Here is an 18,532-nt window from a genome sequence, read left to right on the forward strand (position 1 = left end):
CAGACTTCCAGCAAGAAGGAAAGATACAAGTTGACAGACAAAGGCAAAAACGCCTACCTAGGCAGCGTGTAAGCACAGAAGCACAGTTCTTGAGGACAACAAGAGGGACCCTATCAGGCCCATATGCCTTGTTAGTATTGAGGCCAGTGATGGCAGAAAATACATCAATTGAAGAAATTTTAATGTCAGCCATGAGGAAGTCAGAGGGGGGTAGTGATGGAGGAACAGCACTGGAATCATCTAAGGTGGAATTGTAGGAGAAAGTCTGAGTGAAGAGTTCTGCTTTATCAGTGGAACAAATAGCTAGAGTCATCAGAGTGGAAAAGAGAAGGGAAGGATGATGAGGTAAGATGCCAAAAGGAGCGGGAAGAATTTGAGTTAGAGTGTTCGGAGTACTGAATACGAATGAGATTATTTTTAGCAGAGCGGAGAACAGACAGCACGATTCCAGACAGAAACATAATAGAGATGAGATTCAGGGGTGGGTTGGCTCTGGTACCTTTTGTAGGCCTTCTCCTTGTTGTGGACAGAATTTTAACAAACGATTAAACCAATTTTTTTTTTCTTTGCATTAATCACGGGATAAGAGAAATAAAAGTGTACCTGTACTTCCATGCCCGAGAGAATAACCTCCGTAATGCACAAAGCACACTCTGACGGCTCTTGGCCATTGAAACAAAAATCATTCAAGAGAAAATCAAACAAGTACTGCCTGAGAGCCTCCCAGTCAGCAGCTAGAAAGTGCCACAGCCATCGTCTCTTGGGAGGGTCCACAGACCTTTCTGGAACAAGAGGACAATCTAAGGTAATAAGGTTGTGATTGGAGGAGCCAACAGAGAGAAAAGATTAATACATAGACAGAAGGATTAGTTGTAAGGAAGAGGTCACGTATGTTGGAACTCTCTCCAGGGCAGTCAGGGATATGGGTAGGGTGTTGTACAAGCTGCTCTAGGTCACAAGGATAGAATAGACATAAACCCGTTCACCAGATGGATCAAGTGAGGGGACAGGAAAGCCAAAGGTGGTGGTGAACATTGAAAACACGTGGGATTTCGGAGAAAGAAGAGATTGACAGGATGCGCTTATTCTTAGAAATAAGTTAGTCAAAGAATTTTTCATTGCAGAATCAGGGGACAAGCAAACAGCACAGATATATTTAGTCAGAGAATGACAGGACAGCCGAAGCCAGAGAGTAGAGAATTTAGAAGATTCAGGTTCAGGAATACGAGAACCAGATATGCTGTTGCGTACGCCACAGCCACATTTGGCTTTGAAGTGGGTACTGAGAAAGTAGGAGGACACCGAGAAGGGTTTGCTATCAGTCGCCTCAGACAGCTGAGTCTTGGTGAGGAAGAGGTGAGGTTTGGAGGAGGAAAGGTGGTTTTCAGCATAAAAAATATTAGAGGAAAGGTTGCGAATGTTGCAGAAAGAAAGAAGTGAGTCAGACAGTGGTTCCAGGCATTTCCCTTGGTCATCACCAGGAGAGGGGGGGATGGTGGGGGGCTTTGATGGTCCCCTTCTCCCGAGGACTCCGAGGCTTGGTGCTAAGATGCCATTTTTGTTTAAACTTTGAATAGGAACTGTAGTGTGTAATGTGCCTGTAGTTTGGTGTTGACAGTTAGAAGGACTTGTATTGGAGTGCATGCAGGCCCACTCACTTTGTTACAGAAACAGTGAACAAGTACAGCAAAGGGTGATAGTCAGAAGCTAGACCCGAGAGCTAATGAAACAAGAGCTTGATTTCTCCCCGTCAACAGCGAGATTTCATTACATAGCAGGTGTCAACACCTGCTGTATAATGAGATCTTGCTCCACCCGCCATCGGATTGGTCTGAACATGTTCCCAGAAAGGAAGGAAACATTACCAAATAAACCAACATTTGGACAGCTACTCAGAAGTCTGAATGACAATAATGTAGCTTACCCCGATGAATCAAAAGCACTGAACAGAAATTAAGTAACGCTGAAACAGCAGTTGCATCCAACCTCGTTTGCTTACAAGAAAATATCTTACCTGGCTATATATATATATACTGTATATACAGTAATCCCTCCAATATCCGAAGTAATAGAGCCATAGGCAGGTCCGGATAGTGGTCCTGTCCGGATATTGGGCCCCAGCTTATAGACTTGTACTTATGGACCCTAACTCAGAGAAACACCTATACAACTCCCTCTGGACATGCATAACACCTATTTAAGACCCAAATCACACCAATAAGGCACATAAAAGACTGAAATAAATGCAAAAGAAGCATAAAATGAGGTTTTTGAGGTAGATTCATACAATATTCAACATTCTGGGTACTTACAAGTCCCTGGCTCCTGAACTGGTAGTTATGGGCCCTAACCTAACCTAAATCAGAAAAACACCTTCCTCCTGCACAAGCATAGCACCTAAGACACAGAATATTCACACCAATAAGGGACATAAAAGAGTGAAATGAGGTGTTTGAGGTAAGTATAGTATGGAAAATACAGTAGAGTACAGTATGAAACATTCTGCCTACTTACAGCAAGTCCATGGCCATCTCGATGAATAACCGCCCCCTCTCAGACTCTGACAGTAAGAAGGATTTCCTGAAGCACCTGCAGTACACTATTCATGAAGTCTTGCACTGAACTTTGTCATTCGCACTCAGAAGTCCAGTCTCTTCACAGTGTGCACTCTTGTCTAACTTATGCTCCATTGTAACTTAATAAGTGTTGCACTCTGCACTTTAACTTTTTCCACTCTTATAACCATTTTCTAAAGCAAAAACACACAAGTCTATTTACGTTAAATTTAGTTCATAAATTGTCTTTTCACTCACAACTGTAAATCCTTAACACAACGCACTATTTTTTTCAATGCACAACACTATAAATTCCCGTGTGGTCTAGTGGAGAAGTTCTTGGCGTCTATTCACTGTCAGAGTCCGAGAGTATCACTGGCAGGTGACCTAGGGGTGCATCGCTGGGTCGTGGTGATGGCGTACCCACTGCAGACAACTCTGAAGACAGAAGCAAACTCACATCGAGCGGTGACTCCACCGTGGCTGATGTGCTGGGCTGTGGCTCGGAGCAGGAGGGCCTGTCTTGGGGAGGCAACGGAGTGGAGCCAGGGCTGGGCACAGCGGGGGTCACGGGCCTGAAAAAACTGTCAATCGTTCATTGACGCAAGGAACGACAATTCTGACGATTGATGATGTGCTGCCTGAAAGCATGCACTTCCTCCACAAGTCCCAAGGGCCCCATCTCCCTGTCGCAGTCCAGGTGTTCCAGGTAGTCGAGAACGAACTCTAGGTGTTCCCAGAGTGCGCTCAGCTTGGGGATGGCTGGAGTTGTGTCATGCTGAGAGGAGTCCGCATCATCGTCGCCATTTTTGTCGGAATCCAAGCTGGGTACTGACACCTGCAATTGAAGATGTGATCTCGATATCAGACAAGGTCTGATACCCAGGATCGCCCTCATCGTCATCCAACCACTCACGCACATCGTCCACATCAACATCATCGCCATGCGTACGTAGACGTGCATGGAAGTCATCCACGTCAAAACCTAGGAAATCATACTCCACATCCGTTCTGGGAAGCAGATGAGACCAACCATTTTCTAGAGTCTTGACAGAGACTTCCATGCACTGGCCCAGTTGTAGAGTGCAGACTTGATGTTGTAGCGGCGAAGGTTTTCCAAAGTCCGTTGGCCTCGCGTGTCCCGTCCCTCCCTGCGCTCACCCTCGTCCTCAAGAACAGCCATCACCTTGTCCAGGAACTTCCGTCAGTATAGGCGCTTTGTTGCCACGATCACTCCTTGGTCCATTGGTTGAATAAGAGCAGTCATATTATTAGGTGGCAGAAACATGTACCTAATCCGGCCATTCTCAGCCACCAAGTCTTTGTTGCACAGATGGGCAGGTGCACTGTCGAGGAGAAGGAGGGCCTTTACCTGGTTGCGCAGGATTCCCAGGGTCTCCATCTGGTAACGTATGACCTCCTTGATGAAGTGGCGGTGGAACCAGTCTTTGAAGATCTGGACTGTAAACTATGCCTTCAAAGAATGGTACCAGACGACAGGAAGGACATCCATCACCCCATGAAGACACCGAGGCTGCTTTGCACGGTCAACAATGACAGGCTTAAGCCGGTGCATGCCATTAGCAATGGCACAACACAAAGCAGATATCCGTTCCTTGGAGAGCTTGCGGCCAGGTACTCGCTTCTCCATCTCCTCGGCTAGAGTGTTCATTGGCAAAGAGCGATAGAATAAACCAGTTTCATCAGCGTTGTAGACTTGACTGAGAGTGAGGCCCTCCCTGTCAATCAAGCCCTTTACCTTGTGCCGAAACTCATCAACTCCATCCTCGTTAGCGTCCAAAGCTTCACCATGAGCTTTACGGTTGGTAAGGCCATGCCGTAACTTGAACGCGAAGAGCCAACCCTCAGATGCCTTGAAGTGTAGGGCGTCGTGAAGCCTGGCGAACTTCTCAGCAGCAGCCTTCAGTTCCGTACCATGTACCATCACACCAGCAGCACGTTGCTGTCGATACCAAATCAACGTGGAGCGGTCGACTTCAGCAAACTTGGGAGCAAACATCACCTTCCTCTCCACGTTGCATTTGCTTCTCGACGAGAAGTCAGCCGTGTACTGCATGAGTTTGTCTCGGGATCTCTTAATATCAAACAAAGTAGATCGGGCCAGGTTGAACTCGCGGAGAATGCGGGAAGAAGACCACCCCGCATCTACTTTCTCCAATATCTCCCGCTTCTTCTCCAGAGTCAACACCACTCTCTTCCTCTTCTCAGGAAGCGGGGCTATCATCACACACACGAAGGAGAGGCATGAGAGCAGCAGGAGTGCCTGCAGAAGGTAAGGCACCACCACAAAAGCGAGCATGTGGGCAGCCATGACGACAAGCGTGCACTTGCGACGAGAGACAGGCAGAAAGTGGGGAAGATGCAGGAGCGCTGTAGCGGACATCAGAGGAATGACGCGCCACAACAAAGCTGTCCTGCACCCTGCACGCCAAGTTCAAATTACGGGCGGGAAAATTTTTATTTTTTTATTTTTTTTTGCGGTTTTGGGACCATTTTGGGAATATTGGATCCCGGGACGATTATGTCCGGTTAGTGGGGATGTTCGGATATTGGGTGTTCGGATATTAGAGGGATTACTACTGTATATATATAATTTATTGGGGTGGTTCTTACAAAATGAAAATTCGAAAGTTGAGTCTCACAACCCCTCATTTTGCTCTTATGGAAATTTGATGCAACGTGACAAATTTTTATCAAGTAAATTCATTTAGGGGTCCTGCAGTATTACAAAAGTTTCAGTACTTCCCTAAATTTCTGATAAAATTTCAATATAACCTCTCTACCATGCATTTTTAGGTACTGGATCACATAAGCAAAACTGTGAAGGAGCTCTTAACCTATGGACTGCTACATACCTCATGTGGGGGTGTCTTGTAAGGCTGCAACATACCTCTTATAAGTGAGATTTTCAACAACGCACCAGAAAGGTTCCAGAGGGATCAGTGTGACACAGAATTTATGGGCTATTAGGGTAACTAGTAGCACTCATTCCCATCATCTATCTTGAGCTCAATTGCTAAGTTGCACCAGTAACAATGACCTAGAAGTACACACTGCATAATGCAGTTTCCCCAGCATTATCACCCCCAGGAAAGGCAGTTTTGGGTCAAAATTATTATTATTTTTTTTATCTGTCCAACTCTGGGCATAGGCTTCACAGCCTGCTCTCAAGCCCCAGTAGTCCTCTTACATACTATGCACATCTACATGTCACTACTTCGGCACAAACACGCACCGTCCATATTGAATACATGCCAAGGCTGTCTCATACAGGACTAGTTTATTGGTATTAGCGGGGGTATTTTTACGACATGTCGGCGGGTCTTCTGGTAGATCAGTAAAGTCTGATATTATGAAATTCAAATCTTTAAATTGTTCCCTGCCCCAGCGGGGATTTGAACATGGGTCCAGTTGGACTGCAGGCCACCTCTCTACCGACTGAGCCACCGCCTCCCCCATTCATCCATCATCCAATCCTATGTTGCCCCATGAGAAGCGTGAGAGCCCGGGGCTAGGCAAGTTGGTCCTGACATTTAAGATGAGAGTGACCAGCCTCACTCATCCCTGAGTGGCATACGTGAGCAATAAACCCCAACCACCCCTTGACTATAAGCCTTCACCAGCTCAATCCGATTGGAGTGCCGTAATTTCCCACAAAACCACTAGGCGCCAAAACTTGATTATATGGTTACCACCCTGCGTAGTAAATGATTTCCTGGTGTACAGGAAATCATTTGGCTCGTCACTCATTGTAGAGTCACCCACAGGCAGAAGGAAGAGGAAAGAATGAAGGAAAGAAAGACAGGAGAGGATGGAAGGAAGGAAAGAAGGATGGAGGAGAGGAAAGGGCAAACACCCGAGGGCAGCACTACATCGAGTGAGCGGATGGTGAGTGCCCCCACCTACCACAAAGAATAATATAAAATCAAATGTGAGGTCAATAGGAGGTAGTGGAACAGAAGTAGGGGGATAAATAATGGGTGTAAATGTAGAGCCCTACATTTGTATTGCCAGACGCCATAATCCAGTATGGGGTGGCCGTTAGTCTTTGAGTTACCGGTAGTTGTTTTATGTGGAGGGGCACTAACCTTCTGCCAACCCACTTGCTGACGCGTACGGAACACGAATGGGTTGGTTATATGGTTACCACCCAGCGTTGTAAATGATTTCCTGGCTTACAGGAAACCATTATGCTTGTCACTTAATGTATAGCCACCGAAAATGGAAAGAGGAGTAATAAAATGTGACAGGAATGATGGGAGAAATAGGAAGAGAAGAGGGCAGACACAGAAAAAGAGTGATAATGGTGAAGGCATTGTATATATATATATATATATATATATATATATATATGTGTGTGTGTGTGTGTGTGTGTGTGTGTGTGTGTGTGTGTGTGTGTGCTGTGGGGTGGTGGTGAGGTGTGATGTGTCGTGGTGACGTGTCGTGTGACGTTTTGGTATATGGTGGAGGTGAGGAGGTGTGGTGGTGTGGTATATTGGTATGGTTGTGGTGAAGTGCTATGGTGTGGTGGTGAGATATCCTGGTGTTATGTAATGGTATGGTGTGGTGGTGAAGCATGCTGGTGCGGTAAATGGTGAGGTGTGGTGGTGTAATATAATGGTATGATATAATATAATGGAATGATGTGGTGGCTTCATATAATGGTATGGTGTGATAGAGTAGTATATTGGTATGATGTGGTGATGTGTGGTAATGTGGTGTGGTGGTGTGGTATACTGGCATGGTGTGGTGAGGTGTGGTGGTGAGGTGTAATCTATTCTATTCTACATACCTAGGCTGCTTCCCCCAAGGAAAGGGAGGTAGCCGAGACAGGACGACACACTCCCCATTTACTCATCCATTCAAACACATTCATTCGCATCTTAGCCCCAAAGGGGAGAACGGACAGATCCTCACCGCACCACACTGCACAAGGGTCAACTGCGCAATGCGGTCAGTGACATCCGCAGCAGGGCCCGACAGCAGAGCTGGTTTACCCCTGCCACATCATAACAGACTCATCCACTTACCCGCACCTGACCTGAAATAGCTGATCAGACCAAATGCGGGAGAATATCCCCTCAGGGCTGCGTCATCACTTATTCATTCACAATTTCTCTCCATTCATTTCTGTCACGCACAGCCACTCTTCCTTGCTCAACAGACATCCCTCTCGCATCCAGCGCTCTCTTCACACTGTCCATCTATTCTATTCGTGGTCTTCCTCTCAGCCTTACACCTCTCACATCAGATCTAGTTATCTTTTTCACCAATCGCTCATTATCCATTCTCACCATATGCCCAAATCATAGCAACACCCTCTGCTCAACTCTACCAGCCATCTCCCGAACAACTCCAGTTCTCCTTCGCACTTCATCATTCCACATTCGATCCATACGCATCACTCCACACATACTCCTCAGACACCTCATCTCCATTACATTCAAACTTTTCCTCTCTGCTACACCCATATTCCATGTTTCAGTCCCATACAATGCAGTCGGTACCACAACACCCTCATACAGCCTTCTCTTTACATCCATTCTAAGCGAACGACATCTAAACATTTTTTTCATTCCTCCCAGCACTTTTCCTACTTCATTTATTCTAAACTTCACTTCTGCATCTATTCTTCCATCCACAGCAACATGTGACCCTAGATATTTAAAACACTCTACCTCCTCAAGCAACTCGCCATTCAAAACTATATTCATCCCCCTACCATCTACCAACCTCGTACACTTCACCACTTTACTCTTATTCACATTTACTTTCAATTTCCTCCTTTCACACACCCTTCCAAACTCCTCTACCAACTGTCTCAATCTCTCCTCTGAATCAGCCACCAGTGCAGTATCATCTGCAAACAGCAGCTGCTTCAGATTCCACTCTCCACCATCAACATTCACCAGACTCAGACCTCCACCTAAAACTCTTGCATTCACCTCCCTTACAACACCATCCATGTAAATATTAAACAACCAAGGCGACATCACATATCCCTGTCGCAGCCCCACTTTCACAGGAAACCAATCACTCACAGCATTTCCCACTCTTACACACGCTCTACTATTTACATAAAAACTTTTCACCCCTTTTAATAACCTACCATCAAGTCCATACAATCTTAAAACAGTCCACAAAGCCTCCCTATCAATTCTATCATACTCTTTCTCTAAATCCATAAATGCCCAAAACACACCCTTGCCTTTCGCTAAATACCTTTCACACACTTGTCTCACCGCAAACACCTGATCCACGCATCCCCTCCCTCTCCTAAAGCCACACTGCTCATCACCAATCACTCCCTCTGTACCCTCTCTAACTCTCATAATTAACACTCTACCATACACCTTACCTACAACACTCAACAGACTTATACCCCTAAAGCTAGTACATGCATACTTATCACCCTTGCCTTTATACAACGGGACCACACAAGCACTTGCCCAGTCAACTGGCACCATACCTTTCACAAAGCACACATTCAACAATCTTACTAACCAGTCAACAACAGTCACTCCACCACCCTTCAGGCATTCCACAGCACACCCATCCATACCTGCAGCTTTCCCTGTTTTCATCTCCTTTACTGCCTTCTGCACTTCCTCCTTCGTGATCAAAGAATCATTCAACTCTCCCAACACATTTATTCCTTGCACCCTTCCATCCGCCACAAGCTCAGCCACCCTTTCCTCCTCTACATTTAACAATCTTTCAAAATACTCTGCCCATCTCTTCCTTACTGCATCCATCTCAGTTAACATCCTTCCATCCTCAGCTTTTACTCGTTCTTCCTTCCCAGACTCTCCCTTTCGCACCCTTTTCACCTCCTTCCAAAACATTTTCTTATTCTGTTGAAAATTCTGTCAGCTGCCTACCCCACCTCTCATCTGCTGCCACTTTAGCATCACGCACAGCCCTTCTCGCCTTATTCCTCTTTTCCTTATACCTCTCATATAACATCTCATCCTTCCTCTTCAGCCACACTTCATATGCACGTCTCTTCTCAGCCACAGCCAAACTTACTTCCTCGCACCACCATTCACTTCCTTTTCTTACACCACCACCCACACGTCTCACATCACACACCTCTTCTGCATGCCCCACCACAGCACTCTTAAATAACTGCCATTCCCCCTCCACACTGCCATTTTCCCGATCTTTCACTGCGTTCCACTCATCTTTCAATTTCTCCTGATACTCTATCTTTTTCTCTCTTTTAACCAACTCCCTCACTTTCAAAACCTCCCTGCCACACCTAACCCTCCTAGCTCTCACCCATCTCTTACCTACTCTTAACTTTCCCTCCACTAGGTAGTGGTCAGACATACCTCCACCCTCCCCTCTCAGAACTCTCACATCCAACAATCTTCCTATTACATTCCTAGACACAACCACATAGTCCATCAAAGCTCTATCAACAACCCTTCCACCCTCCTGTCTCACCCATGTATACTTATAAATATCTTTCTTCTCAAACAGCGTATTTCCAATCACCATCTCTCGCTCAACACACATCGCTATCATTCGCTCCCCATTTTCATTTCTTCCAGGCACACCATGCATACCAACTACACCTTCAACTGCTACATTTCCCACTCTAGCATTCAGATCACCCATCACTACCACATTCATATTCGCTCCAAAACTCTGCAGACACTCATCAACATCATTCCAGAAAGACTCCCTCTCTTCTTCATCCCTTTCACTACCAGGCCCATATGCACTCACAAACACCCACAACTCACGTTCAAATTTCGCTTTCACCCACATCAGTCTCGATGACACCTCCTTCCATTCAATCACACACTGCTGTACTTCCGGACTCACTAACAAGGCCACACCTTCTCTTGCCCTTCCTCTATCAACACCTGACAATCTTTCATTCACACTTCCAAACATAGACTTACCCTTCCCTTTCATCTTCGTTTCACTCAGAGCTAACACATCCAACTTTCTTCTCAAAAACATTCTCCCAATCTCCTCCCTTTTAGCCTCAATCGTACTACATCCACGCACATTCATAGACCCAATCTTCAGGGTACGGGGATAACTCCATCCCCCATCCCTTTCTCTGGCCTGTCTCTTTTTAGGAACTAAAAAACAGAGGAGGGGGTCCCTAGTCCCCTCACCCTGCCCCTTTTAGTCGCCTTTTACGACACGCAGGGAATACGGTGGCAGTATTCTTCCTAACAAAACCTGGCCGCAGAGTAGTAGTACCACCCCATAGTGCGGCCAGATTGTGTTCCCTCCGCCACAGGGGGGATGTAATGGTGTGGTATAATGGAATGGTGTGGTGAGTGCGGTGGTGTGGTATAATGGCATGGTGTGGCGGTGGTGCAATGGTATGGTGTAGTGTTAAGGCGTGTTATGGTGTAGTGTTATGGTGTGATGTGGTGTTGTGTTATGGTGTGGTGTGGTGTAGTGTTATGGTTTGATGTTGTGTAGTGTTATGGTGTGTTGTGGTGTAGTGTTATGGTGTGGTGTGGTGCAGTGTTATGGTTTGATGTTGTGTAGTGTTATGGTGTGATGTGGTGTAGTGTTATGGTGTGATGTGGTGTAGTGTTATGGTGTGATGTGTAGTGTTATGGTGTGTTGTGGTGTAGTGTTATGGTGTGTTGTGGTGTTGTGCATAACATATCTAATCACAATGAATCATACTCATACAAACCAGCTTACCTCTTCATCTGCTGGCTTTCAAAACTCCATTCACTATTATGGCGCGTTGTTTTGTTAAGTTCAGACGGTTTTACTCAGCTTGGCAGAGACTGTAAGACCTGAAGGGGTTAGTTATAGCCTCCGTTAACCTCTTCAGTACCAGGGGACTTTCGTAAACTGAAGGAAATCGTCTAGGATAGTGATAATTAACCAGAATGAGTTACTTGAATGAAGAGATCACGCCCTCCCTTACAGCTGCCTCCGTCTCACTCCTGCACCAACTACGTCAGTGCGTTTTTGTGGTGACTGGACGGCAGACAAAAGTGGTTCAGAATGCGTTGCACTGGGAGGGAGATGAGAGGGAAAAGATTACATGAGATAAGATTAGGGAGAGAGACATTGAAGGTCTGGCTGATAATTATGAAGGTAGTTAAAATGTGTGAGTCAATGGTAAGGTAATTAGGTAGGTTGATGTGAAGGTAGGTAGGAAGGTAGGTAGGCTGATGTGATGATAGGGTAGGTAGGAATGTTGGTAGGTTGATGTGAAGGTAGGAAGGATGGTAGGTAGGTTGATGTGATAATAGGGTAGGTAGGAATGTAGGTAGGTTGATGTGGAGGCAGGAAGGAAGGTAGGTAAGTTGATGTGCAGGTAGGTAGAAAGGTAGTTGATGTGAGGGTAGGTAGATAAGTAGGTTGATGTGAAGGTAGGTAGGTGTGAAGGTAGTAGAAATGTGAGTAAGTTGATGGCAAGGTAGGTGAGTAGGTAGGTAGGTAGATAGATAAGAAGACTGATAAGGAGGTAGGTAGGTAGGTACGTAGATATAATTATGGCAAGTAGGTAGGCAAGTAGTTAGATTAATATAAAGGTAGGTAGGTAGAGAGGTTGATGTGAAGGATGGTAGGTAAACAAGTCACTAGGTCGGATGATTAAAAGTGGTAGGCAGGTAAGTACACTGATATGAAGGTAGGTAGGCAGGTAAGTAGATTGATATGAAGGTAGGTAGGTAGGTAAGTAGCTTGATATGAAAGTAGGAAGGTAGGTAAATAGCTTGATATGAGGGTAGGTAGGCAGGTAAGTGGACTGATATGAAGGTAGGTAAGCAGGTAATAGACTGATATAAAGGTAGGTAGGCAGGTAAGTAGATTGATATGAAGGTAGGTAGGTAGGTAAATAGCTTGATATGAGGGTACGTAGGCATGGTAGACTGATATGAAGGCAGGTAGGCAGGTAATAGACTGATATAAAGGTAGGTAGGCAGGTAAGTAGATTGATATGAAGGTAGGTAGGTACGAGGGACTTGCATGTCGTGTTCTAGGGGTAGATTAGGACTTAGCAAAACAGGATTATCTACCCTACTAACCCTTGTTCAGGCAGATTAGTCGTTCATTCTAATCCTTCTCACTTTTTCCAGCCGCCCTCCCAGTCCTTCCACCCATCCTAATCTGCACCATCCTTGTCCTCCACACCTGATTTCCTTTTTCTGAATCTGTGCCCAAAGTCTTCCTACCGTCAATGCTGCCCTGTCTGTCTATCTGTCTATCTATTTGCTTCTTTGCCTATCTATCTGTCAATCACCATCTATCTTTACCTGTCTATCTATTTATGCCTGTGTCTCTCTATCTATCTATCGATTTATCTGTATCTATCACCATCTATCTGTCTATCTATTTATCTGTCCATCTGTGTATCTATCTATCTGTCTATCTATTTATCTATCTGTACATCTATCTTTCTATAGTCAGGCGCCCTAATACCGTAAGGGGTAGCCACAAACAAATGTCCTCCACGTCAACTTGTCTCCCGCCATCATCCTGCCCTCCCTCCAGCACCCCCCCTCTCCCTCATACACCTCTTCACCCCACCCCTCCATCTCTTTCCCGTACAGCACCAAAACTTTCCCATCAGCAATTGGGATGGATCTCGCGTCCTTCTGCTCCCCGCCCCACCGTGCTAACCACTCCATTATAGTTAACCTTTTCATTTCGATGACTTTTTTTTTGCCACCTTGAGACCATTCCATCCAGCTGTTATTCTCGTCAGTTAAGGAAGCTCCCTAACACCTCTTCCTAAGCGATTTATTTTGCTTATTACACCTTGCCCTCCTCCACTGTGTTACTTAATCATTCTAATATCGCCGCACTCTGCAGCAATAATATACAAGACTAATTCACCAGCAATATCGAAGAGGTGTTTGGGAGCTTCCTCAATTAACCGCCAAGAATACGAGCCATAAACTTAATTAAGGCATTCCACACGAGCAGATGATTCCGTCGTTAAACAGAATAGTCTGGAGGTCACAAGAATAAAGTGTTAAAGACTGCCAGCATCCCCAAGATAATGCACGATGGTCTCCACTAAAAGATATTAAAAGAGAAAAAATAAAGCATAAATCTCTTGCACTCAGATCACTTACCAAAATCTGAAAAACTCTATGGTTCCGTGTTGCCCCATTTCACGTATATATGGGTTCATCAATGACCCTATAAAATCCATCGAGAGAGAGAGAGAGAGAATGGAAAAAGTTTAGGCTAAGCATTTATTTATGATTTTTACAATTATTTCTGAAGTATGTGATGATGAAAAATGTCTGACCTTTTTGTATCGTTGCTGACTACATTCTGTTATGTGGGATGGAGGGTGATCACAGTCACGAGAGAGAGAGAGAGAGAGAGAGAGAGAGAGAGAGAGAGAGTGTGTGTGTGTGTGTGTGTGTGTGTGTGTGTGTGTGTGTGTGTGTGTGACTAACAAACAGCAACAGACACAAATACCCATACATAAAGACACACAGAAAAACCCAAAGTTTAACCCCTAACTCTCTCTGCTCACACCAACAGATGAGGAAAGAATACTCGATGGTGGACTTCATGCGCAAGGCACAGTATGTACCAGGACAAAGGCAGTTTCGCAGAGTGGTGTACAGGGACGAAGACGATGAGAGGCGTGGCATCCCGAGAGAAACACACCATTGCACGCTGGAGGTTGGTGTGGCGATTATTTTCCCTTGATTTTGAGTAGTTAATGTTTTTCATGCCATCTAGAGTAAATCTTTATATTCTAGAGGCATGTGATAGCTACCTCTGTTGTGTCTTTGTCTGTGATGCGTGTTTGTGATTCTCTTTCTAGATACCGAAAAGAATTAGGATGTTTTTTCTTTCTTATGTTATCTAGAGCATTTTTTTTCTCTCTCTCTTTTTGTGTTATCAAGAATAAACCTTGACATTTTAGAAGTATGTGATGCCGAGTTCGTTTTATCCTTAGGTGTGTTATGTTAGTGGTTGGTGTAGCATATTATTTTCTAGATAATCAATAGAGTAAGGCTTTTCATGCTGTCTAGGGTATGCCTTTGTATTCTGGAAGTGTGTAATGACTAACCCTGTATTCGCAAAACTTGGTGGAGCATTTTATTCTCTTGATGTTGAACAGAATAAGACTCTTTCATGCCGTCTAGAGTATGCCAATTTATACCAGGAGTAGATGGCGTCTAGTGCTATTATATCTATTTCCCACCACTGTACTCTAGAAGTTGTTGTGTTATATAGGTTTCTAGACATTCTAAAAACAATAAACTTGACCCTCTATCAGGCTGCCTAGAGTACGTATTTGTGTTAGATGTGTTTGGTGCGAATATTTCATTGTGCTTTCTAATCACTATTTTACTCCTAAGGTTTGTGGAATATATAGATCGATAGATAAATAGATACACAGATAGACAGGGAGATGGATTTGTATGTTTGGATTCGTTACTGGTCTATTATTATTATTATTATTATTAGTGGTGGTAGGTGGGGGCGCTTGCCATCCACTCACTCGATGTAGTGCTGCTCTCGGGTGTCTGCCCTTTCCTCTCCTCCATCCTTCCTTCCTTCCATCCTCTTCTGTCTTTCCTTCGTTCTTTCCTCATCTTTCTGCCTACGGGTGACTTTACATTCCCTCTTCTGTCTTTCTTTCCTTCATTCTTTCCTCTTCCTTCTGCCTGTGGGTGACTCTACACTGAGTGACAAGCCAAATGGTTTCCCGTACTCCAGGAAACCATTTACTACGCTGGGTGGTAACCACGTAACTAAATTTGGGCGCCTGGTGGTTTAGTGGGTAATTACGGCGCTCCAATCGGATTGAGCCGGTGAAGGTTTATATCCAGTGGATGATTGGGGTTTATTGCTCACGTAATGCCACCCAGGGATGAGTGAGGCTGGTCACTCTCATCTTAAATGTCAGGATCAACTTGCCTAGCCCCGGGCTCCTACGCTCCTCATGGGGCAATGTAGGATTGGATGATGGATGGATGGATGAATGGATTATTATTATTTTTATTATTATTATTATTATTAATATTATTATTATTATCAATGTTGTTATCATTACTACTAATACCACTACTATCACTATCATCATCACTTCCAGACGAAATCACTCATTTTCAATTTCCTCCCAAATCAGGTAGAGGAATTTGAAGACCCTGACGAATTTGTGGAGAAGTACGGAGGGCGAGTTTGTCTCTACCCCAAATCGACATGCAGGCCTCGCTTCATCGGCAGGCGATACATGTGCTACGAGTTGGTTAGTGGGGCCAGTTTAGATTGGGTTAGTTTAGGTTAGACTGAGTTAGGTTAAGTCGGATGAGATGAGGCTGGGTTAGATTAGGTGTGATTGGGTTTGTGTTTCTTTAGGCTATGTTGGTTGGGTCGGGTTTGCTTGAGATAGGCTGAAAAAAGTTGAACTGAGTTAGACTAGACTAAGTTAGTTTAGGCTTGATCTGGTTAGGTTAGATGAGACTGTATTAGAGAAGGCTAGGTTAGGTGAGTTTAGGTTTTATTAGGTTAGGTTACTAACGTTGACCTGGGTTAGACTGACTTAGATTAGGCTGTTATAGGTTAGGTTTGGTCAGGTTAGGTTTAATTAGGTTAGGTTTGATTAGGTTATGTTAAGTTAGACAAAATTAGCTTTATTTTGATTAAGTTAGATACCGTTGACGTCACATCCCCTGGCCCTTCTCACGGGAGGCACTCCATTCCCCATGTTCCACCAGCAGGATGACTCGGCAAGCTTCTACACACAGCGACAAAATGGGAGGCATAGCAGCTTTTATAATGAAGACGAGACGTACCCAGGTTCAACATGTTAATCCTTTCATGAGCAGGATAACTCTGGTACTCCTCCAGTTAACATCAGATGATTTTATTCAGCTGAGTGATTGTGGGAACCTAAATATTAATACCGTCACCAGCAACCCTCTCATGACAAGGAAAACGTTAATACTCAGCAAATGAGAGATGATATTTTTTAGCTGAATAAGTAGAGAGACGATTTTATTCAGCTGAGTGCGTGATAGGAGCCTGAATGTTACTACTGGTATCATTAGTCCTCTCATGGTTGGGGCGACTCTAGTAATCAGCTAATGAGAGACGATTTTATTCAGCTGAGCGATTATAGGTGCCTGAAAACGTTAAGCAACTATAATGTGTGTGAGTCACAGGAGTCTGAAAATGTTAACCATGTTTTATGTTGCACGTATTACAGGTGTCTGAGTGAGAGTGAGTCAAAGGAGCTGGAATGTTACAGGTGTTACAAGTGCTTAAGTTAGGATGAGTTATAGGAGCCTGAGAATGTTTAACTTTTAGGCGGCACATCAGTGAGAGTGAGTCATGGGAGCCTGATAATACTAACTCATCCAGTGTTACAGGTACGTCAGTGAGAGTGTGTCATAGGAGACTGAGAATATTACCTATCAAACATTTTATCTGGCATGTTATCAGCGAAATTGAGTGAGAAAGAGTCATAGAAGCTTGATAATATTAGCTTATCCGGTATGTGTTACAGGTACGTCATTGCGACCCGAGCTGGCCTGACCACCTGGACATCGAGAAGTGCCATAGATACTCCCAAGTCATGCAGGTCGACGTAGAGGGTCGCCGCACCCTCTACAAGAACCCCCACTGTGCCAGGTGTAACTTTGTCAACATCTCGGCCCCTTCCTTCCAGTGTAAGCCACACGCACCCACCTGCCAGAAGGGCATAAAAAGTGTTTTCAATTTGCCGCCCGCCTTCTCAGTGCTCATGGACTTCCAGCAAGATTCCTGCTATGGCAAAGATGAACTCTGGGATCCAATTCACCAAAGCTGCAAGAAGATATACTGTGGGAAATTATTCAAACTGCAAAATGGCAGGTGCATACGAGACCCGGATGCCTACGCCCTCTTAGAAAACTCCACACTGCTCGATGACTCCTGTCCCAAAGTGATGTTGAGAGCCAGTGAGTACATTCCACTGGGTAATAGATCCATCTTGGTCAATGGCACGGGAAGACTGTATGAGGAAGGGGAGTATGAAGTGCTAAGTGGGGAAACTATTTACATCTGCAACGAACACGACTGGTACTTCACGCAGCTTACAACAGATATCCACGAACTTCTGACCCTAGTTACCCTTGTCATATCACTGGTTGGCCTTGGACTCCACATCATCATCTTCATGCTTGTCCCCCGGCATAGGAACCTCCCAGGAAAGAACCTCTTTTCCCTCTCGTGCTGCCTCTTCCTGGCGCATCTCATCTTTCTAACAGGGACTCACGCCACGGCCAACAAAGGATTTTGCATCTTTCTCTCTGCAGTGCTACATTTTTTCTGGCTAGCAGCCTTTTGCTGGATGAACGTTATGAGCGTTGATGTTTGCCGTACCTTCACTGGACAAATGCACCATGGGGATGCAACCAGTCACCGTAAATACATCTTCTACTCCATCTACGCCTGGACTGTCCCAGCTTTAGTCGTAGCTCTAGCCTTAGTCTTTGAGTATGTAAACCTACTGCCAGACTACCAGGTGGATTATGGGACTAAAATCTGCTACATCAATAACCGCTATGGACTAGCACTGTTTTTCCTTCTGCCACAGGGGGCCATCGTTCTAGAGAACACCGTTCTCTTTATCATGACAGCGTGTGGCATCTACAAACAGGCCAAGGCAGCCAAGTATGCTAAAGTTCGCACCCAGAGCCAGAAGGGATGGAACGTGAAGATGCAGGGACGCCAGCCACTCACCACACAGCCAGCGCAGGTCAGTTGGGGAGACCGGTTAAACTTTTTCACTTTAACTTGGCCTAAATTGTCATTTCTCCATCCTGCATGTCGATTTGTATTAAGCGATTAACACTAGAATACGGTCCTAGGGAGGCACAAGTACTATAAAAAGGATGCATAACCATAACACTGTCTTTCTCTGAGACTGAGCTACGTGAAATAAGCCGCAAAAATGACGAAAATCCGAGCCAGTTTAAGGTGAACGAAATATAGCCATGAAC

General features: G+C 44.9%; 1 protein-coding gene across 1 annotated transcript in view; it reads left to right on the forward strand.

Moving 5' to 3' along the window:
* LOC145409073 (uncharacterized) overlaps positions 1 to 18,532 on the forward strand; it is an 85,681-nt gene that overhangs the window by 49,664 nt on the left and 17,485 nt on the right. Inside the window, exons 6-8 of the mRNA XM_080279622.1 lie at positions 14,073 to 14,216; positions 15,676 to 15,795; positions 17,056 to 18,288. Coding sequence (XP_080135748.1) covers positions 14,073 to 14,216; positions 15,676 to 15,795; positions 17,056 to 18,288 — 1,497 coding nt within the window. The remainder of the gene's footprint in view (positions 1 to 14,072; positions 14,217 to 15,675; positions 15,796 to 17,055; positions 18,289 to 18,532) is intronic.

This window comes from Coenobita brevimanus, chromosome 79 (assembly GCF_032717465.1).
Source record: "Coenobita brevimanus isolate Jiangsu-jjx chromosome 79, ASM3271746v2, whole genome shotgun sequence".
Lineage (NCBI taxonomy): Eukaryota > Metazoa > Arthropoda > Malacostraca > Decapoda > Coenobitidae > Coenobita > Coenobita brevimanus.